At 37.6% G+C, this 27,884-nt stretch overlaps 1 protein-coding gene across 6 annotated transcripts; it reads right to left on the minus strand.

The window, feature by feature from the left end:
* Window positions 1-4,349: 4,349 nt before the first annotated feature.
* Window positions 4,350-16,238, minus strand: SERPINB13 (serpin family B member 13). 6 transcript variants are annotated; one of them, XM_055292084.2, is made up of 8 exons: window positions 16,131-16,238; window positions 14,749-14,930; window positions 13,862-13,921; window positions 11,041-11,169; window positions 10,546-10,663; window positions 9,027-9,169; window positions 8,341-8,496; window positions 4,350-6,580 (listed from the first exon to the last, which is right to left on the minus strand). In XM_055292084.2, the coding sequence occupies exons 2-8, from the start codon at window positions 14,911-14,913 to the stop codon at window positions 6,176-6,178; spliced, it is 1,176 nt and encodes a 391-aa protein (XP_055148059.2). In that variant the 5' UTR covers window positions 14,914-14,930; window positions 16,131-16,238; the 3' UTR covers window positions 4,350-6,175. The 6 variants fall into 6 exon arrangements, with proteins under 6 accessions (XP_055148059.2, XP_055148049.2, XP_055148067.2 ...); XM_055292074.2 differs by having other exon boundaries at window positions 13,835-13,921; XM_055292092.2 differs by lacking the exon at window positions 16,131-16,238 and having other exon boundaries at window positions 6,176-6,580; window positions 13,865-13,921; window positions 14,749-14,913.
* Window positions 16,239-27,884: the final 11,646 nt, after the last annotated feature.

Here is a 27,884-nt window from a genome sequence, read left to right on the forward strand (position 1 = left end):
ACCAGGTATTGCAACAGAATGAATTTAACATGAGGAATTCATAAACAGGTGTTAGGGAACCCTGAAGCAACAAAACAAAGTAACTGTAGACAAGAATGACCACTCTAAAGGTGAGGGAACAAACTCTAATGTTGGGAATATCAGAGCCTAGAAATTTGGTAGAGGATCTCTATGGATCTGGAACTCAGATTTTGGAGGAAAGGGCACTACATAGTTAATGCTGATGTATCTAAAAGGTCATAATAAGGTTAGGAGGACTAAAACCAAGCTAGAGATTAGAACTACCTACACTTCCAGGAGAGAAGAACCCTTGCTGGAGTAAGGTTAGAGATAGAGATAGGAGCAGGAAGAAAACAAATAGAATATAGCTGGGCACAGTGGCTCATGGCTGTAATCCTAGCATTTTGGGAGGCCGAGGTGGGCAGATCACTTGAGCCCAGAAGTTTGAGACCAGCCTGGGTGACACAGTGAGACCTCATCTCTACAAAAAGTACAAAAATTAGCCAGGCATGGTGGAACACACTTGTAGTCCCAGTTTCTTAAGAGGCTGAGGCAGGAGGATCGCTTAAGCCTGGGAGGTTGAGGCTGCAGTGAGCCAAGATCATGCCACTGCACTCCAGCCTGGGCAACAGAGCAAGACCCTGTCTCAAAAAAAAAAAAAAAAAAGAAAGAAAGAATAAAGTATCTCCTCCTACCTTACAGTATCCCTATACTGCCCTCTGAGATTTTAACAACAGTACTCAGTCGGAACATGAAAAGTGAGAACTGATGGCTTCAAGTTAGTTTTATTATTCAAAATAGTTTGGGAACTTCTTGGGGATTTTCTTAGAGCCATAGCTTGGAATTTGTACTATCCTGAATGGAAACAAACTGAAGAATTTCATTTTCTGAAAATCAACGGTGATAACTCACAAGCATTTTAGGATAAAAAATTGAATGATATAAACTAGAAAATAATGTTCACATGTTCTCTTAAAAAGGTAAATTTAAAAATTTTGCCATCTTAAAAACTCTTTCAGAGAAGAGATGGAGATATAAAAAAATCAAACAAACTGATTACCAAAAAAATACATTATGAAAATGAACAATGGCCACATGTGTGCATACAATCTTTGCTTTAAAATCAATGCATTATTGGAAAGTTCTATAATATTAATTATAAGTCTTTAGAATAAAAAATGTCAGAAAAGCCTGGGCAAAAACCAACAAACAAACAGGAAGTTTACAAAATGTAGGTACAATTTTAGATGAAATTATGTGGAAGGGGATTTTCCAAATTAATGCCAATGCAAACTGAATATTCAAGATAGTCAGAAGTTAAATAGAATTTTAAATGGACTCAACAAAACAAATATACATATTAATGAGCCAAAGAGAATATGTGATCATTTATTTAGATGCACAATAGGCATTTTAAAAAAATCAATTCCCATTAATGTTAAAAAACACATGTATCATGAGTTCATGGATACTTTCAGAACTTAAGAGAACATTTTATATACTCAGCCTGACAGCCAGCATATTTTTTTAATTTAATGGGGAAATATGAGAGGCAGTACCATTAATTCAGAATATAGACAAGAATGCCCACTATCTTTACTACTATTTACCATATTATTAGAGGTATTAGCTGTGCAATCAGAGAAGAGGAAGAAAGTAGAGCCTTAGAAAGGAAGAGATAAAAATCAATTTGAAAATTATGTATTCTATATTTGATATAGTGTGATATAATTAAATATCTGGAAAACACAAAATAATTGATGAAAACACTACACAAGCAATAAAATAATTTTGTAAGATAATAGCTTATAAAACTATAACTACAACAATTAATAACCTTTATATATACAAACAAAAAATTGGAAAATTAAATGTAAGTCATGATAGCAAAAAAATTACTTAGGCATAAGCTTAATAAGAAAAATCTTTGTATTTATTGTCAACTGATTTTTGATAAAGATACAAAGACAATTCAAGGCAGAAAGAATCATCTTTTTGAGAAATGGTTCTGTGAGTGTGAAGAGACAACCTCTGGATTGGGAGAAAATACTTGTAAGTCATATATCTAATTAAAGGTTAGAAGAAACTATCATCAGAGGCTACAGACAGACAGCCTACAGAACGGGAGAAAATTTTTGCAATCTATCGATCTGACAAAGCTCAATATCCACAGCCTACACAGAACTTAAACAAATTTACAAGAAAAAAAAACAACCCCATTAAAAAGTGGGCAAAGGACATGAACAGACACTTCTCAAAAGAAGACACACAGGTGGCCAACAAACATGAAAGAAAGCTCAACATCACTGATCATTAGAGAAATGCAAATCAAAACCACAATGAGATACCACCTCATACCAGTCAGAATGGCTATTATTCAAAAGTCAAAAAACAACAGATGCTGGCAAAGTTGTGGAGAAAAAGGAACACTTATATACCGTTGGAGGGAGTGTAAATTAGTTCAACCATTGTGGAAGACAGTGTGGCAATTCCTCAAAGACCTAGAGGCAGAAATACCATTTGACCCAGCAATCCCATTACTGGGTATATACCCAAAGGAATATAAATCATTCCATTATAAAGATACATGAACATGTATGTTCATTGCTGCACTATTTACAATAGCAAAGACATGAAATCCACCTAAATATCCATCAATGATAAACAGGATAAAGAAAATGTGGTACATATACACCATAGAATACCATGCAGCCATTTAAAGGAACAAGATCATGTCCTTTGCAGGGACGTGGATGTATCTGGAAGCTGTTATCCTCAGCAAACTAATGCAGGAACAGAAAACCAAATACCACATGTTCTCACTTCTAACAGGGAGAAAGAATAGGTAATGGATGCTGGGCTCAGTATCTAGGTTATAGGATGGTCTGTGGGGTAAACCACCATGGCACATGCTTTACCTATGTAACAAACCTGCACATCCTGCACATGTATCCTTGAACTTAAAATAAAAGTTGAAGGGAAAAAAAAGGTTAATATCCAAAATATAAAAACAACAAACAATAGGAAAACAAAAAACCCAATTTTAAAAATGGGCAAGGAATGTGTATAGACATTTCTCAAAAGAAGACATACAAAATGGCCAATAGATACAGTAAAAAATGTTCAACATGACTAATCATTAGGGAAGTATTCTCAGATTTGATACCAAAAGCCTGAACCTTAGAAGATATTAATGGGCTGGGTGCAGTGGCTCACGCCTGTTATCCCAGCACTTTGGGAGGCCGAGGTGGGCGGATCATGAGGTCAGGAGATTGAGACCATCCTGGCCAACATGGTGAAACCCCATTTATACTTAAAAAAAAAAAAAATACAAAAACACAAAAATTATCTGGGCTTGGTGGCACATGCCTGTAATCCCAGCTACTCAGGAGGCTGAGGCAGGAGAATCACTTGAACCAAGGACTCAGAGGTTGCAGTGAGCCAAGTTCACGCCACTGCACTCCAGCCTGGTGACAGAGATTGACCTGTCTCAAAAAAAAGAAAAAAAAGATATTAATGATAAGCTGAACTCCAGTCACCCTATGAAAGATCCCACAAAATTATTGAGATACTAATTCACATCCACTAGGATAGCAAAAATCTAAAAAGAGTAGAATACGTATTAGCTGAGATGTAGAGAATTGGAACCCTCATGCATTGCTGTGGTATTGTAATATGGTACAGTTGATTTGGAAAACAATTTAGTATTTCCTCAAAATGATAAACACAAAGGTACTAGTAATACATGACCCAGCAATTCCATTCCTCGGTATATACCCAAAAGAAATGAAGATATATATCCACACAAAAACTTGTTCCACACAAAATGTTCATAGTAACATTATTCATAAGAGCCAAAAAGTCAAATACAAATATTTGTTAACTAATTAATGAATAAACAAAGTCTAATGTATCCATACAATGGAATGTTACTTAGCCAAAAATGGAATGAAGTATTGATTCATACTACAAATTGAATGTAACTTAAAATTGTTAGGCAAAGTGAAAGAATCATGTTTCAAAAGGCCACATGTTATATGATGCCATTTATATGAAATGTCCAGAATCGGCAAGTTCATAGAGACTGACAATACAATATTAATTTCTACGAGTTGGGGAAGAGAGGAATGGGGAGTGATTGTTAATGAGTATAGGATTTTTTGGGGGGTGTTATAAATGTTCTAAACTTAGACAGTGGATGTGTCTACACAACTCTGTGAATACACTAAAACCAATGAATTGTACTTTAAATATGCAGATTTTATGGTATTAAATTATATCTTTTAAAAATTATTATATGTGTTCTAAAAGACTAATAACAAAATTAAAAGAAACCACAGACTATGAGGAAATGTCCACGCATCATGTATTTGATAAATTAAGGACTTGTAAGCCAGAGTTTATTAAGAACTCTTTTAACTCAATAAAATGAGAAGACAAGACAGACAACCCAAATTAAAAATGAGCAAATGATTTGTATACATTTCACCAGACAAAGTCAAACGAATGGCCAATAAGCACATAAAAAAATGCTCAACCTAATTAGATATTATGGAAATGCAAATTAAAACCACCATGAGACGCCACTTTGTACATACAAAAATGGCTGTAATCATAAAGACACAATCCTGGATGTTGGTGAGGATTTGAAGACATTAGTTTTAAACATTCCTGGTGGGAATATGAAATGTCATGTTGGAAAACAGTTTGACAGTTTCTTACAAAGCTAACTATTGATTTGTCATATGGCCCAGCAATTTCTTGCCTAGGAATCTCCCCAACAGAAATGAAAACATATGTGAACACAAAGATCTTTATTTACATGTTCAGAGCAACATTATTCCTAACAGCCAAGAAGTGGGAACAATCCAAATGTCCCTCAACTGGTGAACCTATAAATAAAATAGGTCTTTTCCATGCAATGGAATAGTGTTCGGCAATAAAAAATTAAGTATCAATACGTACTACAACAGATGAACCTCAAGAACATCATGCTAAGTGCAAGATGCCAGACACAAAATACTACATGTAGTATGATTCCATTTATATAAGATGTAGAAAGAAAAACTTATAAAGACAGAAAACAACTCAGTGGTGCCTAGGATTGGGAATATTAATAGGCATGAGGAAACTTCTTAGGGTCATGGAAATATTCTAAAACTGGATTGTGGTGATGCATAACTCTAGAAATTTACTAAAAGTTAATGAATTATAAACTTACGGTGTGTACATTTTATGGCATGCAAATTGTAGTTTGACAAAGCTGTTAAAAAATAAGCCAGTTATGTGATCTTGTTAAAAACTGGAGGAAAAAAGTGAAACAAGCCAATAATTAAGAGCATTAGGAATAGATTCAGAGCTTTACAAAAAAGCATCTTCAGAAAATATCATTTGGTAATGCTCCTACCTTACTCAAAAAAAAACCCAGAAAAATGTAAATGGAGAAAAAAAAGGGAAACTTTTCTAAAAGTTATTCCAAATATTTACCTTATAAAGTCTAAAAAGGTGATAGAGGAGGAATACTGATCAACTACATCATTTATCTTCTCAAATACCACATTTATTACACAATATCAAAATGCTTATGCATCTAACAATGGATAATGTTAGAATGGAAGATGAAAATACGGGCATCCTCTCCATCTGGTATATTGTTTTATTTTGTCCTGGCATTGGAGGTTTAATTAATGTTTTGCTACTGTATTCCTAAATTCTCTTTCCTATGTGCGATTTGCCACAATATCTGTTGGGGAATAGTAACATGAGCTGAGTAAACTATTGTTTTATTTTACTTGTGTATTATAACATGTCAAAATACTAGAATTAGAGAGACCCCCCAAAATTACTAGTTCATACTGTTTACTGGAGAGACTTTCTCTCCTTTCGTGTGCACAAAACTACAAGATACGATTTACTTTCAAAGGAAACCAAGGGGAGATTATCAGTGAGGTTTGGTTTGACTCACCTTACGCATGGCACAAAGAAAAGGACATTTCACTTTCAAGGATGGTTATAAACACACACATTATTGGAGTCATTAAATCATTGATTTGATGGCCAAGACTGGAAATGCAAGTGAGACAACATTTAAAAGAATGGACGATTTTCATAATCATATGAGTAACACTGGCAGTTGTTTTTCACTAAAAGCAGCAATGCCATGGCAACGATCAACTTAAGGAGAAGAAAATCTGCCGAAGAAGAGGATGCTGTTGGATTCATTGTGCCTGATGAAGAACAGGAAGGGATGATTGCAGTGAACATTTTCATGACCTGGGGCGGATGTGACAGTAAAGCCTATGCCGGTGGCAGCTGCAGCCTCGGTGCCTTCCTCAGTCACCGCCACAAAGGAACTGTGCAGGAACTTCTGGGCGTGCAACCCGGAGCCTGACGACATTCCCGAGTAGTCGGCTTTGTGCTCACTGAAGGCATCGCCCATCCCCATGGCAGCCAGGACCGCCTCTAGGTCATAACTGTCCTCCACCTCAAACCGGGGCAAGTGCAGATTCACCCTTCTTTCTTCCATATGCCCTGGACTAGTCCACTCTACCAATTTCTCAGGACTTATTTTATCTATTATCTATTTTCAAAAAAAGAAGAGTAGAATGGTATGATTATCAATAAAAATCTAAAACAGTGTAACACTGATTTGCACCAGTCAGAAGTTATTAATTTTAGTAATATTAAAGTGGAAATTTTATTTCACTAGACTGTTGTCTTTATACTGCAGGCGGTTGTCTTATATTTCTCCATTTAAATTATCTGTGTACATGTGGAAATCCAATAGCATTGAATACATTTTTAAAGATTAAAAATAAGTCATTTCTTATTTTATCAACCTAGTATATATTTCATTTTAACTACCTCTCCTAGTCTTTGAATGCATATATATTTACATAGTTGCAATCACAGTGAATGTCCATTTTATTTGATAAAAAGTAAACTTTTTCACACTACTGCATATCTCTCCTATCTTCAAACAGCTAGATAATATTCTTATGAAGTTGATAAATTTTTCCCAATATTTAGCTATTCATTCACTTTACAAACATTTAGTCTGTATCAGGCATTGTGATAGATTTGATAGTTACTAAAGATACAAAAATAATAATTATGATGAATTTCAAACTGGGCATTCCAGTGTATTTAATACCAAAATAACTGATTTGACTCAGAAAGGCAATTTTTTTCTTCTGCATTATTTCTTTGGAGTAATTCCCACAACTGGGCTTTTTGAATCAGAAATACTCCTAAAGCTCTCAGACATATTGCCATTTTGCTGTCCCAAAATATTTTCCAACTTAAAATGCTACTAGCAACATTTCACAGAAGTAGCACAGCACCTGGTAGTATAAGAAGATAGCAGTTATCATTTGTTGAGTGCTTTCTATGTCCTGGACCCCTTCTAAGCTATGTTTCTCTAATCATTCCAACACTGCTGCACATTAAGCACCATGGAGCCGTCTTCAGAGATGGGAGACTATTGAAGTTCAAGGAAGTTAAGAAGCTTCAAGGGTCAAAAAGCCACTAGAGAAACAGGATTTGAAACAAAACTCTCCTGATTTTCAAAATACAGGACATTAGTCACAATTTATTTATTTATTTATTTATTTATTTATTTATTTTTGAGACGGAGTCTCGCTCTGTTGCCCAGGCTGGAGTGCAGTGGCGCGATCTTGGCTCACTGCAAGCTCCGCCTCCCAGGTTCAAGCTATTCTCCCACCTCAGCCTCCTGAGTAGCTGGGACTACAAGCGGCCGCCACCTCACCCAGCTAATTTTTTGTATTTTTAGTAGAGACAGGGTTTCACCATGTTAGCCAGGATGGTCTCGATCTCCTGACCTCGTGATCCGCCCACCTCGGCCTCCCAAAGTGGTGGGATTACAGGCGTGAGCCACCGCACCTGGACCTCACATAATTTTTTTAACCACAAAATGGGTGAGACTAAATCAATGGTGTAAGGGTGTAAGAAAGAAATTCAAAAGCTCCAAGAGCCTACTGAACACTGTGCAGAATTGGTTGTATATATGCATATGTGATTTTTTTTTCCAGGAAAGGGGTCCGTAAATATCAACTGTTTCTCAGAATGGTGGGTGATCTTTAAGACTCCCATATAATCTTAAATGTTCATTTTAGTTCATCCCAAACATTCTAGGATTAGTTGTTCTCAATAAACCTGACCCATACTATTTAATGCTCCCCAGTACACATCCATCTGTAGCTGCTGGAGAGTGAGAAACACTTTCTATTTGACACCGCTGGCCAACAGCTCCTACTCAGAAGCCCTGAGACAAAAAGCCTTAGGAAATGAAAGCAAGAATAAGGAGATGTAAGCGTTTACCTTCTCCAGGCCATCGATGTCGTTGGGCAGAAGCACAAACATGCTTAGGTCATTGTTTTTATATGGAATCCCTAGAATTTTGGCCTGCAAGTCCTCCAGGAAAGTGAAGCTAAAGGAATGGCTCTGTGTCATCATCTGTACAGATTTACTTGTGCTCTGCAACAAATTAACAGAGCACACAATATCAAAGGACATAAGACCAAAGGCATTAAGGCAACCAAGTTAGTTCATCAAAATAATTAGCTCAATCTAAAATAAAACCCAATATCAGAGTCTCAGAATGAGCATTTACTATCTACCAGTATGCATTTGCTCAAATATAACTTTAGTTTTTTTGGGGGGGTGGGGGATGGAGTCTCACTCTGTTGCCAGGCTGGAGTGCAGTGGCGTGATCTTGGCTCACTGCAACCTCCGCCTCCTGGGTTCAAGCAATTGTCCTGCCTCAGCCTCCCAAGTAGCTGGGACTACCTGCGTGCACCACCATACCCAGCTAATTTTTATATTTTTAGTAGATACGGTGTTTCACCATGTTGGCAAGGATAGTCTTGATCCCTTGATCTCGTGATCCACCCACCTCGGCCTCCCAAAGTGCTGGGATTACAGGTGTCAGCCACCACGCCCAGCCATGAATTTAGACTTTACATTCCATGTGTAAGCACATCACGAAAATAAATTAAGGGCCATACCTTATTCATCCAAAATTTCTCTTCCTTAGTATTTTCTTTCTTAAACTCCCTGTCCCATTGCCCTTTAAAATAAACCGTGTTCACCAGCACCAGCTTGGTAGAGCTACTAATAGAGCCATCTGGGAACAAGTCCTTGATTTTTTCTGCAAATGAAGAAACAGAAAAAGGTTGGCCCATCTTCCAAATGGCAAGTAATATGTATGACAGATATGATGCAGATGGACTTGACTGATCATTAAAAACCCAGCCAGGTCAGCACCTGAGGGCCTTGCTGACAAAGGGTTCGCTGGCAGAATTGACGGGGAGGTTCTCATTTTGCCCATTGCCTATTTATCCCACTGGATAAATTGAGGTTCATGGTTAAGAGTCCGGACTCTGGGGTCAGATGCCTCTGTTAGCATCCAGTTTGCCTCTTATCAGCTGAGGAATCTTGGGCAAGTTATTTAAACTCTCTGTGCCTCAGTTTCCACATCTGTAAAATAGGAATAAAATCTGCCTCATAGGGTTGTTGAAAGGAGCAAATGATTTAACACATGTAAAGTTCTTAGAACACCATCTCGCACATAAGCACTCTGTGTTAGCTATTATGCTTACCATTCAATATAGTTACCACCTGAGATTGAGGGATTACTTATTATATTGGAGAAGGAGTTGATATTTTTGTCTCTGAGTTCAGTCCATCCCACAATAAATTCTAAAAAATTACTGTTCAACCAACTTTTTGAAAGATCCTATTTTTTCTGCTTCTTTCATTTCCTTTCTTCAGACCAAGCATGAGGGCAAAAAAAAACACATTCTGAATAACGAAAGTCTCTCTAATAATTGGTATAAAAATGGAATCTGAAACTCTATCACTAAATTATCAGCTATTGCTCCCCAAGGTGAATTTCCACATTAACATTTCTCTGTAGATTTCTCATACCAGGGGATGAGAAAGGAAGAATGGGATAAGAAACTTGTCAAATCCTCTGCTGTGGGGAGGGCTGTAGGTTGTCATTATCCCTGCACGATGCTCAAGTGAAGATGAAGACTAGGTGGCCCCAGCTGTGGATGGGAACGACAAATCTTGATGGGAGAGCTGCGTGTTTCTCATTTAACACAGACAGAGAAAAACTCAGGAAGAAAGGCTCTGATATAAAGGAAAGAATGAAACCCAAGACAGGCATCATTCCATTTTCAGGACCCCCAATATATGGTGATCCAAGGCTATGTGTAAACAGTTCTCCAGCAAGTGTTTCCATGCATTTGGCTTCATGCAGTCCCCCCGCTGGCTCCCCTTGGCCGCTCCACATTTGCTGAAATTGCTCCACCATCTGCAGTGCCCTCCCTACCTCCTAGGCCTAGGCTTGCCCTTCCAACCCTGCAAAACCTATCTCAAGTCCCTTCCCAAAGCTTTGCACCTCACGCAGTGACAAGTCCAGGGCTTCACTCACAGCAGGTTGTTAAGAAGTATTTTTTGTTTGTTTGTTTGTTTGTTTGTTTTTGTGTTTTTGCAATGAATGACCCACCCATACTCTACCATTTGTTTTGCTTTCAACCCAGGAATTAATCTTCTTTCGACTTTCATCTGCTGCGTTTACAAAATCAACAGGTTCCAGAGATGCATGATAATATTTTTCAACATAATCTAAGTATTTCTTTAGGAGAAACAAGGAAGGAATAAAAAGAGGTTAAAACTCAATTTATCAATTGCCAACATCTCTAAATAAATTTATGTATACATTAGGATAACTAATACAGTAAGAGAAATTTTAAGGCCCTGGGCATCTCACATTGAGTTCCTGCATGCACATTTTTATGCAGCTATTCTGGGGATGAGGCAAAAATCAGGTTCAGATTGCCAGGACTGAAAAGAAGCTCCTTGCAGTTCTGAATGTCTGTAGATCAGGATGGAAAAGTACTGCAGGGATGTGGCCAGAGCCAGGCAGCACGACTTCAGGACCCACAGTCCTACCAGGGCCATTTGGCCATTCCAGAATACCACTCACAGATATGGTAGGCACAGCAAACTTACTTGAAGGAAGAGGTATGTTTTCTCTCCAAACAGCCTGTTGGTTATGTTCAGTTCATAATCATTAGCGAGTTTGCTTATTTCAGTCAAAAACTTTTGGAATTGTTGATGTACTGCTTCTGTGTTCTCAATCTTGAAAATTAAAACAAAATATCAACAGGTTATCTTGGCAGAAGCAATCCTAGATTCTCCCCTAAGAGGACGTGGCTGCTGGGTCTCTCCCTCAGTTTGTCAGCCTCAGGGGTGATCCCTGTGTTTGATGTGGCCCCTGGATATCAGGTGGCCTTTACCCAAGTCATATGATAATGTGAATCATGACCAATCTCAGCTCCGGAGAGAAGCCTTCTCTGCCAGCCCAACACCACAGATCTTGCTTTTATAACTCAAGTTGTGGGGTTTTTTGGTCTCAAATAAAAGTACTCACTAAATGTTCAATAAGCTTGTTTTTAGCTCCCCACAAGATTCTAAGCATCTAAGGAAAGTAAATGATTTCCCCAGACAATTCTCATCTATTGAAGTTTGGAAATTTTTCCAGATAGTGAATAAGAAGAGTGATTCCTAATGGTATGAGTCACTACACATTGGGCTGAAGTGAGATTTTTCCTTGTCTCCAGGGGGAAAAAAAACTTTTCTGAATATTTTATGTAGGGCCCATCAGTTTTCTGATTGAAGGTTTCATATTCTATGTTACCTGAACAGCATATCTAGAATGTCATTATCTCAACATATAAATATAATAAATATTAATTAATATTAATTATATATTATATATAAGATACATATTTCAGCAAAAATAATATATTAAAATAAATATTTTGTATTCTTTTCTCATACTAAGTTCTTGAAATATAATATGTATTTTATACCTGTAGCACATCTCAATTCAAACTAGATATATTTCAAGTGTTCACTAGCCACTTGAGTAGCTACTATACTGGATAGCTTGGGACTAGATAAACTCTCTCCCAGGCAAATTAGGAGGCTTGTATTAAAAAGGCCATTTTTGCATTGTTTGTGGAAGGAAGGAAGGAAGGAAGGAAGGAAGGAAGGAAGGAAGGAAGGAAGAAAGGAAAGAGGGAAGGAAGGAAAGAGGGAAAGAAAGAAGGAAGGAAGGAAGGAAGGAAGGAAGGAAGGAAGGAAGGAAGGAAGGAAGGAAAGAAAGAAAGAAGGAAGGCCTGCCCCATCAACAGAATAAATGAGGAAATAGCTATAAAAATTAATCAAATAGGGCTATAAGTATCCCCTTAAAACAGATGAATCTTATAAACACAATGCTAAGCCAAAAATAATCAAGTTCCAAAGAATAATGACAAAAATATGTGGTATGTAATGAAATAATAAATACGTGGGAATAATGAACACCTAACCCACAATAGTGGGACTTCCTCTCTCAGGAGAGGATGCGGGTGTGCTCAAGGAAGGTGTTATACATCAGCCTAAGGGGCATCAGCTGATTTGGTAATGGTTTATTTCGTACACTGAAAAGAGGGGTTAAAGTGTGTTTATGCATTTTTCCCTATACCTTTTGCACATATGTCTTGAGATTTTATCAGCATTTTTTAAAAGCAAGATTGAGAATACTCTGAATTTAAATAATAATCAAATGGGTACATGCCAAGCCAGTCTCTGGACAAATTATTAAATGAGGATATTGGAGTAGATGACCTCTAAGATGTATTCTAGTCCTAATATCCTTTCAGTCAGTAATTCTATTCTCTTCATACCTCTGTGGCTCCCAGGAAAATTCTGGGGAATGGGCAAAACTGCTAGACAATGTGTACGTGTAAGCTGTGCCTTACACGAAGCTGAAATTCAATTCCCACCCCAGTCATCTAGCCCTTCACATTGGAATAGGGCAGCTATCCAAAAGAATGAGCCATTTTCTAATTTGCACAAAGATTCTACATGGGCTATCATGGCTGAGAAAGAATGTGCTCTGAAGACAACTGCACTCCTCAGTTGAGGGGACGTTGCAGTGGCCATATGACCCAACTTGGTTGCGCAAACCCTGAAAGGAAGCCTGACTCTCCACAGGTGCAAATGAGCCACCCACAGGACCTAGCCTTTTGGGGTTGTGAAATGAGCAGCTCATATTGCTGGGTGATCTGAGCCATGGTTTTATGAGGGTCTGGAATTGCACTATGACTATTGTCAGAGCAGCTGTGCCCTTCCCGAGAGTGCTAACATCTGATCCTAGCCCCGACCTAATGGGCTTATTCCTTTCCCGTGTTTGAGTAGACTCTCCTTTGGGTGGCGAATACAGGAACACTGGAGCTGGAAAAGACCTCAGGAAGTCATTGTGCCTGTACTAATTTTTTAAATACAACATCAGCAGGGGGTTAAAAATATGAGTGGAGTTTAGCAATAATATCACCTACTGCTACTACTGCCGCCACCACTGGCTCAGTTACCAGATGCCTCTGTTGGGCACTTTACAGAGGCTGAAAGAAGATAAATAACTTGCCCAAAGTAGCATCACTCTTAAGCGACTGAGCCAGGACTTGAACCTAAGTCTATTTAACTCCTAAACCCGTCCCCTCTGCTATGGGAACTTTTCCATCTATTAGCCTTTACCAGTTCTATCATAGCGGTATTGTCCATTACACCTAAGGTCTCTTCTCGATACTAAGGGGTTATTATTATTATATAATCCTTACTACATTATTTGTCCACAGTGATTGCTATTGCTTAATAATAAAGCAACAATATTGCTTTCATGCCTTTCTCAGTCCTTTTCCCCAGAGAACCCACACCTAAAATGCAACTCTATTGAAGTTTGTAAAACACATCTCCCCACCTCTTTTCCTTCAGCCTTTATTCTTACCACCTCTTTTTCTTCAGCCTTTATTCTTGAACTCTTCATGTCTTTTTCAGAGTGAAACACCTGGAAGAGATAGAAAATATTACCGTGGTGCTCAGAGAAGAGAAAACCTCACACAGAGTCAGAGGAGAGTGGACGCTTGTGAAAGAAACCTCGGTGGTATACGAGGTGACATTCTCTCCTTGCAAAATCATGAAAAGGTCTGTGTTTACCTCTGATTTTTCTTTTTTTTTTTTGTGATGGAGTTTCGCTCTTTTGCCCAGGCTAGAGTGAAGTGGCATGAACTTGGCTCACTGAAACCTCTGCTCCTGGGTTCAAGTGATTCTTCTGCTTCAGCCTCCCGAGTAGCTGGGATTATAAGCACCTGCCACCACGCCCGGCTAAGCTCATGCCTGTAATCCCAGCACTTTGGGAGGCCAAGGCATGTGGATCACCTGAGGTCAGGAGTTCCAGACTAGCCTGGCCAACATGGTGAATGCCCATCTCTACTAAAAATACTTCTGATTTTTTTCTAAGGAGCTCGTATTGGCTTATGTGTTCCTCTGTTCATCTTGGATGTGTCATTTTTACCCTTGTGGGGATTATGTCACTTTTTCCATAAGTACTTTTCATGCTCTGTCTTAATTATGAGTGCAATGGCTTTGGACAAGGTTACTCAACCAGTCCCTTCTCAAAAAAATTTCAAGCATCTGGGAGCAGTTGGGGAGATGGTATTTGGAAAGGGAAGAGGGCTTTCCTGATAGATCTGAAATTGCTCCCTGTCTTGAAAGTCTTTGTTTCCTGGTCCACAGGTCAAGATGAGCATATTTTTAAGACAATGCAAGAGGGCTGACCAACCCCCCAAATGAATTTGTGCATAGAAAACAAGGAAGCCCCCGACTACACCCAACCTCCTCCAACTGGGAAGCGGTGGCTCCTCGGGTCCCCAGGAGGAGCATGCCAATGGCAGTCAAGATGCCCACAGGGGAAAAGAAGATGTTGCCATCATTTGTTTTCTTCAGCTCTTTGAAAAGATCAAACCCAAGTCGAGTGCTGATGGCGCCGAGTGAATCCATGATGATTTTAGCAAGATCTAGAACAGCAAGAACAACAATCAAAGCTGAACATTTGAATTACTCTGTGTCAGGGGAACCCTTCCTGCTTCTATTCCTCTTTTTGCATCGATCCGGAATATAGTGATTTCCACCCTCTTGGTGAAAGGTCGCTGCTGCCTGCTTCTCACATCCTCTCTTGGCCTTCTCTTGCCGGGAGACATCAATCAGTCCACTGGAGTCTTCCAGCATCCGGTGGTGCTCAGTTCTTATTTCCCAGGGGAGCAGAGTTAATGTTTTAATAGCTTTATTCTCTTGTTCTCTGTCTGAACCTGCCTGCCTCTGCCTCCGCACAGCCTCCTCTTCATGGAAGCTTCCCCACGTACACCCAGCCCTTGTCCAGGCAACACCAGTTTGTCCAGATGTGGGGCCCAAGCTAAGGCAGGTGGGTAGGCACAAGAATCTCCATGGGCCTCAAGTTCAAGCAGTGCTCTCAGATCCAACCTTAGCAATAATAAAGCCAAGACTTGAATCCTTATCTGATACTATTTCTCAATTGATTCAGAATTCAGCCCAGAGAGTGACAGGATTGATTACATCTCTTAAACCCCTTTCCCTAACTGCATAAAAACTTGACTCTGGGTTGAATTTTTTTGAAGCAGAAACCACATATCTCTGGTCATGAATTATTAGGTGGAGATAAAAGGATTTTCTTTTTTTATGCTTTTCTGTATTGTTTTAGGCTTGTACATGAGCTTGCATTACTTTTGTCCTTTCACAAAAATAATTTTTAAACAACAATTAATATTTGCCAAAAATAAATAGGTAGAACTGTTTTTATGTTTGCTTCATTATCAACTACTTTATAACTAGTAAGTAAAGGCTTTAGGAGGAATCCTAAAACAAGAATAAGACTAATGAAAAATAAAGTTTTTTAAAGCCCAATACTTTTGGGGCCTTTTGCCTTCAAGGGCTCATCCCTGCTAACGCATCCCACATCTGATATCAAAGCTTCCATTTCAACCTCAGGTTCCCTTGTAGAGATCCTTTACAGGTTAACTCAGAAATAACATGGATTAATTTACTGTCAAAGAAGTTACACTGTCATGGCCATTAGGAACTAAATTAAATAAAACTACCTCCAGAAAGTCTATGCACAATAAAAGTAATTCTTTCAAACAACAAACATCATCATTCTCAAAATACAGAGGTCTTAAATTGGAGTCAAAATAAGAACTTACCTCGGGTTTTTGGAGAGATGGTGGTGGCTGGGCAAGGAACTAGGAAGCATAAGTCAATTATGTAGCTGGGATTCTTAATTTATAGTTCTCCACATCTGCTTCAGCAGTGGTTTTCCACCTTGTGTGCACCTTAAAATCTCCTCGGAACTTTAAAAAAAATCTATGCCCAAGCCCCACCCCAGACGAACTGAGTCAGCATCTCTCAGGTGGAAACCAGGCATCAGAATTTTTATCACCCCAGGTGATTACAATGTGCAGCCAACGCTGGGAACCAAAGGTATATAGCCTGATGAAGACATACATTAAATGCATACTTTACTTACTACAGATGGACAGAGCTGTGTCCTGACAAGTCATTCTCTGTAACAGAGTTATTTTTGCAGTTGCATTATTTAGGAGTGCCAAATGCCAGGAAGAAAATGAAAGAAAACTATCTTGCTACAAAAGAACAAGAAAAAGGAACAAGAAAAGTTTGGGTAGGCAGCCACACACAAGCGAGCATGCGCGTGTACGCACACACACACACACGCACACACCTATTATTCTCAAGTATTCCATCCATTAATTGTAAAATATCTCATTTTAATTCATTCAATAAACATTTATCAAGTCTATTATGTACTAGGTACTGCGTCTAATGCCAATAACTCATAAGCACTCAATACCCTCCTGATTTCAGGAGAACAACACCACCAAAAAAACTCAATAGGAAATTACACCCCCCAGATTCCAGTTTTTCCTGCCAACCCTGGAGCATTTCTACTGGCCCTACCAGTTCATTAAAAGAAACAGTGCTTGGATTAGTCTTAGCTTTAATCTTCAGTAAAGGGCGTGGAGATTTGCCATCGTTGCTGGGCAGCAGCTCCTAGAAGGGCGTCTTAGCTCTTCCTTCTGCCTAGAGGAATACCTCCCTAGATACACAGGCTCGAAGGGCATATGGGTCATGTGTGTTCCAATCTCCATACTCACAATTTACTTTTTTCAAAATATTTTGATTGTTACTCTTTAAGCAAACTCAAAGCCACATTTAATTGATTTGCTTTTTAATAGGCACGGAGAATCTTGCAAATTGAGAAAGGTTTAGAAAGAATTAACACTTAGTTAACCCTGGATGCCAGTGAAATGGAAATTTTTTTTTTTTAAATGGCATAAAATCTCTGAGTCGGCCATAATGCTTTATGTTTTAATATCCATATCAGTTTATATCTTCTTATTTCTTTCTCTGTGGCCCCTAGACTTCCTATTCTATTACCCAGCTATTTCCACAGGCCTTCTGCTTTTTGCTAAAGCTTTTTCTCTACCACCTGCTTTCAACGGGAAACCTGGCATGTCCTGAGGACTACTACATCCAATAGTCTTTTCTGGGAACAGCCACTCATATCTTGGGAAAGCAAAGTCACCATTCCTATTCTCCCTCGCACTCCCTCTTCTTCCAAGTCTTTCTTCCTTCAGTCACCTTCAATGCTCCCCTTTGGAAACTTAGACCATCATGCTGTGCTGCTCTGTCTCCAACCACGGGCCCCTACGGGACTCTGCATATGGTCTTCCTGTCCACCCCGGCTGCTACCGCCACCCTGTACAACTTCACCATTCCTGTTGGCAGCGCCTCTCACTTCTCGGACCTTCACCTTCCCTCTCTTATAGTAGCCCACTCACACCAGGAACTGCTCTTGTTTAACACTCAAGCACCTCCATCTGGTGACAGATTTTCATCCTTATTCTCTCTAAACCTAATTTTCAATGCCTTCCCAACCTCTTATCACAGGACTCCTCCCTGTTCTGTTTTATCCGTCTCTTCTTTCTAGGATCAAAACTGCCCCAGAGGTGGAATATACGTTGATGATTAAGAACCATTTAAAAAATGATTTCTATGCTAACAGGTGAGGAGAAGAAATAGTTATCCCCTGAAGCAGAGTACTGATAGGTTCCCAATCCTGTTCCATAGCTCACAGTTTTGTTCCAACCTCTGTGTATCTGTTACTGATACTGACTTGTAATATTTTTCTTCTCCAAGCATATAATCTTGTAGTGGATGCTGTCGATGTTCCCACCAGATTTCCTTAAGCTACCAGCACGCCTGTTACCCAGTTGTTGTTTTCCCTTATAATTCACAGATGCCCTTTTCCCAGCTAAAGGAGAGCTGCCTACGTGGGAAGCCAGGTACCACTCCATCCCCTGCGCCAGGGCACACCTCCAGCATGACTCACTGGCATAAGGGCATAAAAAGACAGCCCCTGGCTGGGCGCAGTGGCTCACGTCTGTAATCCCAGCACTTAAGGAGGCCAAGGCGGGTGGATCACCTAAGGTCAAGAGTTCGAGACCAGCCTGACCAACATGGTGAAACCTTATCTCTACTAAAAATACAAAAATTAGCCAGGCGTGGTGGCACATGTCTGTAATCCCAGTTACTCAGGAGGGTGAGGCAAGAGAATCGCTTGAACCCAGGAGGTGGGGTTTGGAGTGAGCTGAGATCACGCCATTGCACTCCAACCTGGGCAACAAGAGTGAAACTCCACCTCAAAAAAAAAAAAAAAAAAAGTCGCCTGGGTAAGACTAACTTTATAGTGCCACTTCTCCACTAAATTTATAGTGCCACTTCCCCTCCAGACCTCCCCCACGAGATTAGACTGAAGCCAGTCTCTAGCAGAAACCACATGATTAATTAACATTTCCCCTTGCCTTGTTCTGCTTCTTTCAAACAAGCACGCTCCCCATCACACTCTTCACAAAAATTACCTGAAAAATCCCTGTCTTTGGCTCTGCGCCTGCGGTGCTTCACCTATGACAAAAGTGTTTTGAGATCTATCCAAAGCCTTCGTTATTTTTGCTTTCCAAAAATTTATTTGCAACCTTGCATATATTCTCTTTAGATAAAATTTTTAGTTAGTTTATCAAGACCTATGAAAAACACTTTTTGGGCTTAGATCAGGACTCTTTAGAATTAATATGTTAAGTGGGAAAATTTTTCATCTTTACATAATGAGCAAGTAGTATGATCATCTTACATGTCCTTCAATAGTTAATAGAAAGAAATCACGGGGAGAGTGACCAAGGAGAGAGAGACAACCAGTTTTCTCTTTGTGATGAGAAACAAAACAAGTATGCTCACCGCCACTGCTTCCACTCAGAATTGAACCAGAGACCCTGGCAAGTGTAATAAAGCAATTAATTAACTGATTAATTGGATAATTATTTAGAAGGTAAGATAATTTAAAAACAAAAATAGAATCATTCACAGAGGAATTGAGGCAAATGTTATGAGAATTAAAAAGTGAGTTTAGCAAGATTGCTGAATACAAGGTCAATATAAAAACTCAAGTGTTTTTAATATACTAGCAACACACAGTTAGAAACATTTTAAATATATAATTTAAAAGAGCATAAAAAACTTATGTGAGGCTGGGCGTGGTGGCTTATACCTGTAATCCAGCACTTTGGGAGGCCGAGGCAGGCAGATCACCTGGGGTCAGGAGTTAGAGACCAGTCTGGCCAACATAGCAAAACTCCGTCTCTACTGAAAATACAAAAATTAGCTGGATGTGATGGCATGCACCTGTAATCCCAGCTACTCGGGAGGCTGAGGCAGGAGAATTGCACGAACCAAAGAGGCGGAGGTTGCAGTGAGCCGAGATAGCACCATTGCACTCCAGCCAGGGCGACAGAGCCAGACTCCATCTCAAAAATAATACTAATAATAAGCTATGTGAGGTAATACTATGTTAATTAGCTAGATTTGGTCATTATGCAATGTTCTATACTTCAAAACACCTTGTATGTGATAAATACATATAATTGTATGTCAATTTTTTTAAATAATGAAAAAAGCATCACATAACTAGTAAATATGAAAGATGTTTAAGACTCCATATAGAAAAAGATTAAACATAATTTAGAGAAATTAAGAAGACTGAGTAAATAGAGAGGTATATTTTATTTGTGATTTAACAGACTCAATATTGTAAGGATGCCAATTTTCTCAAAATTAATCACTGCAATCTCAATCAAAATCTCAGGAACTTCATTTTCCAAAAAATTGGCCAGCTGATTCCAAATTTATATGAAATAGCCAAGGGCTAACAACAGCCATGACACTGCTGAAAGAGAAGGAGGAAGAGGTAATACCTGCTCTGTCAGATAGCAAGATTTATTATTAATTGTCAGCATGGTTTTTGGCAAAGGATAGATCAGAACAGAAGCCCAGAAAATTACTGATGCATGTGTGCACCTTGATTTTGTTCAAGTTTGTTGCAGAGCAGTGGAGAAAGAATGGTCTCTTCAATAAATTATGTTGAGTTCTTTGGATAATTACATGGGGGAGAAAGGAATCTTAACTACTACGTCACACCATATACAGATTTCCATTCTAAATGGATCACGGAGCTAATTGAACCACAAAAAAGCATTTACAATAATAGTAAAAATTAACAAACTGGACAACACAAAATTTAAAAGCTTTTATTAATCAAAAAACACTGTCAAAGTTGGATATATATATATATATCCAAAGTTGGATATATATATATAGATACACCCCGTGACCTAATAATTTCACCTCAGATATTTATCCAATATAAATATGTGCTTATGGGCACCAAGAGACATGTGCCCATAGCAACATTCATAATAGCCAAATACTGGAAACCCAAACGTACATTAACAGCATAACACGTAAACAATGATATGTTCACACAACGAAATCCTATACAGCAACAACAATGAGTGAACTAAAGGTACAGGCAAAAAAAAAAAAAACAAGATAAATGTCTCAAACAATATTTTGAACAAAGGAGCCAAGTGTAAAAGAATGCATACTGTATGATTCTTTTTATATAAAGTACAAAAGCAGACAAAACTAAACTTCAGTTGACCCCTGAACAACACGGGGTTAGCAATGCCAACCCCCCTTGCAGTTGAAAATCCAGGTATAATTTTTTTATTTTTATAATTTTCTTTTTAGAGATGTGGTCTCACTATGTTGTCCAGGTTGGATTCTGGATTTGGGCACCTGGCTTCCAGCAATCCTTCCACCTCAGCCTCCTGAATAGCTGGGACTATGTGCATGCATCACCGTGCCCAGCTTGTGTGTGTGTATATATATATACATACACACACACAATAATACTTTAATAAATAATATTTTAATAATATATATTTTTATTTTATTTATTTATATTATTAAAATAATATATATTTTATATATTAAATAAATATTTTAATAAAGCTATTAAATATTCACAATACTGTTTTAATAAAGCTATTAAATGTTTGTCCTTGATTACAAGAATCACGTTGGTGATATACAAAACTTGTAGAAAACAAAGGAAGCATAAAGAGGGCGAAAAATCACCCCTAGTTTACAACCAAAGACAAAGATTACCAATGTATAATTTTTCACTCCACAAAAACTTAACTACCGATAGCCTACTGTTGAACAGAAAACTTACCGATAACATAGTCTATTAACTCATATTTTGTATCTTCTATGTATTACATACCATATTCTTACAACAAAGTAAGCTAGAGAAAAGGGAATGTTATTAAGAAAATAAAAAAAAGAGAAAATATATTTACTATTCATTAAGTGGAAGTGGATCATCAATAAAGTCCATTCCCGTCATCTTCACATTGAGTAGGCTGAGGCAGAGGAGAAAGAAGAGCAGTTGGCCTGGCTGTTTCAAGAGTGGCAGAGGCAGAAGGAGTGGAGAAGGCAGAATGGGAGACAGCAGATGCATAGACTTGGTGCAACTTTATAGAAATACATCATCACGAGGTCAGGAGATCGAGACCACAGTGAAACCCCGTCTCTACTAAAAATACAAAGAAATACATCATCATTTCTGACTTTCTTTTTCACTTCTCTAGAGACGTTTCCACATGGTACCAATCCTGCTTCCATAATTTGCTTTAGCTTCAGTGCCTGTGTCGTCAAAGGGTCCATGTCAAAAAAGAATTTAAAAGCAGCCTTGAGTAATCAGAACCTTTCTGCCGGATTGTCTAATGTCAATTTGTTTTCTGACTTTTATGTCTTCTTTCTCACCATCTGGAGCTGGTTCAGAAGCACTCATCTCCATAAAATTGTCTTCTGTTAATTCCTGTGGTGTGGAATCTATTTACTCTTGAATTTCCCCAAGATCCATATCTTGAAATCCTTCATCCCCTACCTTTTTTGTGTGTGTGTGTCATATCCACAATCTTTTTCATAGTTTCCTTGATTGGTTCTGTCGTAAATCCTTTGAAGTCATGCACAACATCTGGACGCAGTTTTCTCCAGCAGGAATTTATTGTTTCAGGCTTGACAGCTGTCATGGCTTTTTCTATAATAATGATGGCATCTTCAGTGGTATAATCCTTCCAGATTTCCAGAGCGTTCTTTCTACTGGGGTTCTCTTCTATAGCGTTGGCAATACTTTCCATAGAGTACTGTGCGTGATCATTTAGAGGCTGAATTAGAGACACTGTGTTTCAAGGCAAGGAGATAACTTCAACGTCTTTGATGTTGAGCTAATGGGGATCTAGGTGACCAGGGGCATAGTTCAATAGCAAAAGAATTTTAAAAGTCAGTCCCTTTCTGGCAAAGCACTTCCTGATTTCAGGGGCAAAGCATTGATGAATCAATCCAGAAAAAGAATTCTCATATTCCAGGCCTTCTTTTTGTACAACCAAAAGACTGGCAGCTGATATTTGTCTTTTCCTTTCAAGTGTTGGGGGTTAGTGCTATCAATAAAGACAATTTTTATTATAAACCCAACTGTATTTGTACAAAACAGTAGCATTAGCTTATCCCTTCCTGCCTTAGGTCCTGATGCCTGCTTCTCTTTCTTACTAATACATGTTATTTATGGTCTTTTTTTCCAGAATAGGGCACTTTGATATGCTTCAAAAACATGGTCAAGTAGATATCCTTCCTCCTCAATTATTTTATTAATGGCATCTGGGAATTTGCTGCCTCTTGGTCATAAAAAATGTTATCTTGACATTTTTAAGCCAAATCTTTTTCTAAAATAATCAAACCATCCTTTACTGACATTAAATTCTCCAACTTTAGATCCTGCACCTTCCTCTTGCTTTAAGTTGTCATACAATGACTTTGGTTTTTCTCTAATCATATTAGAGTCTATAGGTATGCCTTTCTTATAGTAATTCTGCCCCCATATAAAAGCTGCATTTTCAATATAAAATGAAAACCTGTTCTCAAAAAGTGTAAAATTTTCATATCTCCTGGTGTAGCTGCAAAGACAGCTTTACGCATTTCCTTTTCTTTTTTTACAATGGTCCTGATACTGGGTTCATCTATCTTGAAATGGTGGGAAAATGCAACTGCAGACCTCAATCTATGGTAGATATCAAGGAATTCAACTTTCTCTTGTAATGTTTTTGCTTTTCTCTGTTTCTTGGGCACACTTTCAGCATCACTGGTGGCACTTCGTACAGGTCCCATGATGTTATTCAAGCTGTATGGTATTGCACTAAACATGATGAAAAATACACAAGAACTGTGAAAGATCACTTTTTATTGTGATACACAACTTACTGGACAGATGAGCTGCTCATGCAGAGATCATTGTCCTCACACTGTGCTTCAAACAGATACTTGCAACACTTGAGCTCACTGTAATAGCAATAGGAATTGGCTACAAAATTATTACAGTAATACACTATGTACTACAGTTAATTTATGCAATTATGACTTAACACTGCATCTTTACTTCTGTTCACATTTCTCTTAACTGCAAATAGCACCATGTATGACCATCTGTAAGTGTTTGTGCACATAAGTTTTGACACATTTTAATTTTTTATAATGGATTTGTACATATTTTATGGGAGTAAATTATAAAATAGGCTAGTACCTACATATACTTTATGCCTTCGTGACGTACCTAACTTTTTCTTAATATTTTTGATATTTCTAGACTACAGCAATTTGAAAAATCTGTGATTTGAAAAACCTGCAAGTTTTTTCAAATTGTTCCAAATCTCCAAAATATTTTCCAGTATATTTATTGAGAAAACTCTGAGTACAAGCGGATCCATGCAGCTCAGACCTGTGTTGTTTGAGGGTCAAACCTATAGTGCTGCAAGTTAGCATATTGGTTACATATTGAAGAGGATGAAGAAAGTCATAACTAAAAAGGGATGTGGGGGAATTTTGGAGCAATGGTAATGTTCTATTCTTTTAATCTGGGTGGTGGTTCCATGGTTGCTCACTTTACAATAATTCATTGAGCTATATGTATACATTTTAATATTTCCATATTTGTGTTATTCATCACAAGAAAAATAAATTTGTTCAATTTATTTATAGATATTTTATCATTTTGATATTCTTGTGAATACAGTCTTTGGGTTTTCCATTCATTCATTCATTCAGTCAGTGAGTCAACAAGTATTTCCTGAGCATCTACTATTTGCCAGATATTGCTTTAGGTACTGAGGTAAAGCAATGAGTAAGATGTAGATTAAAAGGTCCATTCTCTCATTAAATTCACATTCTTTTGGGGTGACACAAACAATAAATAAACAAAAACAAGATAATCTCAAATAGAATTAAGTGCTATGAACTGAATAAGGCATTGTGTTGGTGAATAGTTATTATTGGTGTATAAGAAAAAAAATTTGGATATCTAACAAACCATCTTGAAGAATATTCTTTTATGGTAAATTATAAGCTTATTCGCTTAAATTTTGTAGAAAGATGATCATAAAATCTCTGCATAATGGTTTGGCCTCTTTTTGCCAATATTTATTCCTCTGATGGAACTATTCTTCAGTATAACGGAGGATACCTACTTTCAAATCTCTCTACAAAACTCAGGTGAACAAGCATAGCAGTTGACACCATTTTAAAACTGCACTTCACTGTATCGACAGAAGAGGGCACTCTTGCACCAAGAAAACAGTATGGCACCCACCTCACCTTCATAAAGTTGCCTGTCCTTTTTAGTCCCAAAATCCTGCACATTTAAGTATGAACAAAAAAAACTACCCAACAAATATGTAAAATTACTATACAAAGGAAACAGTGAAAATTAAAACTTTTAGCTCATGGAGATACTACCCAAGAAATCAATCATGAGGGAGAATAAAGCTGCAGTGTAACACTAGCTTATGAACTAAATATTGTTTGGAAAGAGATTGTGAACGTGAAGAATGTTTCAAGTCATAATTTTAAAAACTCAAAGTATATATGAATAACAAAACAACCACAGAAAGAAAGTACTGTAATGAGATATGTCTGAATTAAATAGAAATGATAGAAATAACAAAATCATCTCAGAAATGTCGACTACCAGTTGCCTAAAGAAGAAAGTACAATAAAGAACATACAGAGGAGAAATAAAAATAGCCTAGAGAACAAAAACAAAATAAAGAAGAGTAAAAGCATAAAAGAATGAAATAAAGACAGGCAAAGAAATCTAAAATATGTGTAACCATAGTCTCTGAAGTACAGAAATAAAACAGTGGAGTAGAAATTGTATTTAAAGCTATAATCCAAGAAAACATTTCAAAAATAAAATAAATGCCAAATCTGTATATTGAAATGGCCTACAATGTACCTAGGAAAACTGACCCTGAAAGATAAAGTCTAAAACATATTCTGGAAAATCAGTCTTAACATCTGTAGAGAAGAGAAAAAGAGGGAGAGAGAAGAGAGAAAGAGAATGAGAGAGAATCAAGTCAATATAAAGAAAGCAAGTTAACATCAGACTTCTTGAGAACAACATAAAGACCAGTGGAACAATAAAGAGATTCCAAGCCCAAACCAAGAATTTTATATACCAAAAAGTACTCTTTCATGAATGGTCTTTCAAGACCATAAAGAAACTATGTTAAACAGTCAAGAACTTAGAGAATATTGTACTTGTTAGCCCTTCTTGAGAAATCTACCAGAGGATGAGCTTCATCCAGTAACCAAAAAAAAAAAAAAAAAAGATTGAAGAAACTTTAGCAAAAGACTGATAGCATAAATATATTTTATTATAGCTCTAAGACTAAAGCAAACATGTGAATAAGAGTAGGAAAGTAATATATAAATATTCTATGTTTTATATGGGCTCCCAAAGTAAAAAAATGACCAAAAATGAGAGGAAATGCTAGAAAGAAATTAGAAGGTAGAATATAAATCTGTTGATTATTACTCAGGCAGTAGATGGGTGTCAAAAGATACCCCTTAAAAATGATAAAAGCCTAAGTAAATAAAAGAGTACCTACCGTGAGGCCATTAGGTCATAATAGAGTATAAAAATAATGTCCAGAACAAAAATACAAACTGTCCTAAATATCACAAGGAAAAATTAAAAAGAGAAAAAATAGTAAAATCGCAAGACAATATGATTCTAAAGTTCATATGGAAAAATAAACAACAAGAATAAATAGGAAACCATTGCAAAGGAAAAGTAACAAAGCTCCATAATTAAAACACTGATGTTGGTACATGAATAAACAGACCAAAGGAAGAGGCTAGTAAATCCATCAACAGACCTAACCACATATGCAAATTGAGTATAGGATAAATGTGGCAACTCAAATCCCAAAGGGAAAGATAGATGTTGTTGTCGTTGTTGTTTAAGATGGAGTTTTACTCTTGTCACCCAGGCTGGAGTGCAATAGCGTGATCTCGGCTCACTGCAACCTCCGCCTCCTGGGTTCAAGTGATTCTCCTGTTTCAGTCTCCCGAGTAGCTGGGAAACAGGCACCTGCCACTATGCCCAGCTAATTTTTGTGTTTTTAGTAGAAATGGGGTTTCACCACGTTGGCCAGGCTGGTCTCTAACTCCTGACCTCAAGTAATCTGCCTGCCTCAGCCTCCCAAAGTGCCGGGATTACAGGCGTGAGCCACCGCACCTGACCGATAATTTTTTTTAATGGAGCTTATCACCCCCAAGACTAGGGAGTGTCTCCTTCAAGAACTAACCCAAGAAGATTAATTCACAATCCTGGCTGGAGATAAGAGATAGATGTTTTAGTAAGTAGTATTGGACCAACTGAATAGCCATTTGAAAAAAGATTAAAATAGTATTCATATTTATCTCATGCCAAGTAAGCTTCAATTGAATCAGAGATCTAAATTTTTAAAATGAAACTCTACAGGTAATTGAAAAAAGTATGGGTAAATACCTTAAAACCTGGAAGTGGGGAAAACCTGATTTTAAAAATTTAGAAGCAATAGAAGAAAAGATTGGTATATTCAGCTTACAAAAAAATTTTAAAGCCGAGTTAATAAGCAAAGTCAAAGAGAACTGACAAACCGAGGAAAGGTTTATGCTAATTCTAATACAAAGGGTTAATCTTCCTAACACATAAAAATCTCTTAAAAATCAAGAAGAAATGCACCTACATAAATGTCAAAAAAAAAAGAACAGACATGACACAGGGAAAGATATATAAATGACTGAACATGTGATTGCATGCTCATAAATTCACTCAAAACAGAGAAATTTAAATTAAATATATACTACTATAGTATTTTTTAATCTATCAGTTTGGCAGACACCCAAAGCCTTTATGACATTCTGTGGGTGTGGATGTGAAGAAATAGGCAGATACATATTATTGCTAATAGGAGTGCTATGGTGTAATCCTCATAACCAGAATTTAGCAATAGCTAAGAAAATTACATATGCAATTGTACTTTAGCTCAGCAATGCAACTCCTAAGAATTTACCCTAAAGGTATACCTCCATAAATACAAAATAGCATATATCCCTCCCTTGTTCCTAAATTGTTGATTAGTGTCATTATTCTTTTTGTCATA

The sequence above is a fragment of the Symphalangus syndactylus genome, chromosome 1, assembly GCF_028878055.3.
Source record: "Symphalangus syndactylus isolate Jambi chromosome 1, NHGRI_mSymSyn1-v2.1_pri, whole genome shotgun sequence".
Lineage (NCBI taxonomy): Eukaryota > Metazoa > Chordata > Mammalia > Primates > Hylobatidae > Symphalangus > Symphalangus syndactylus.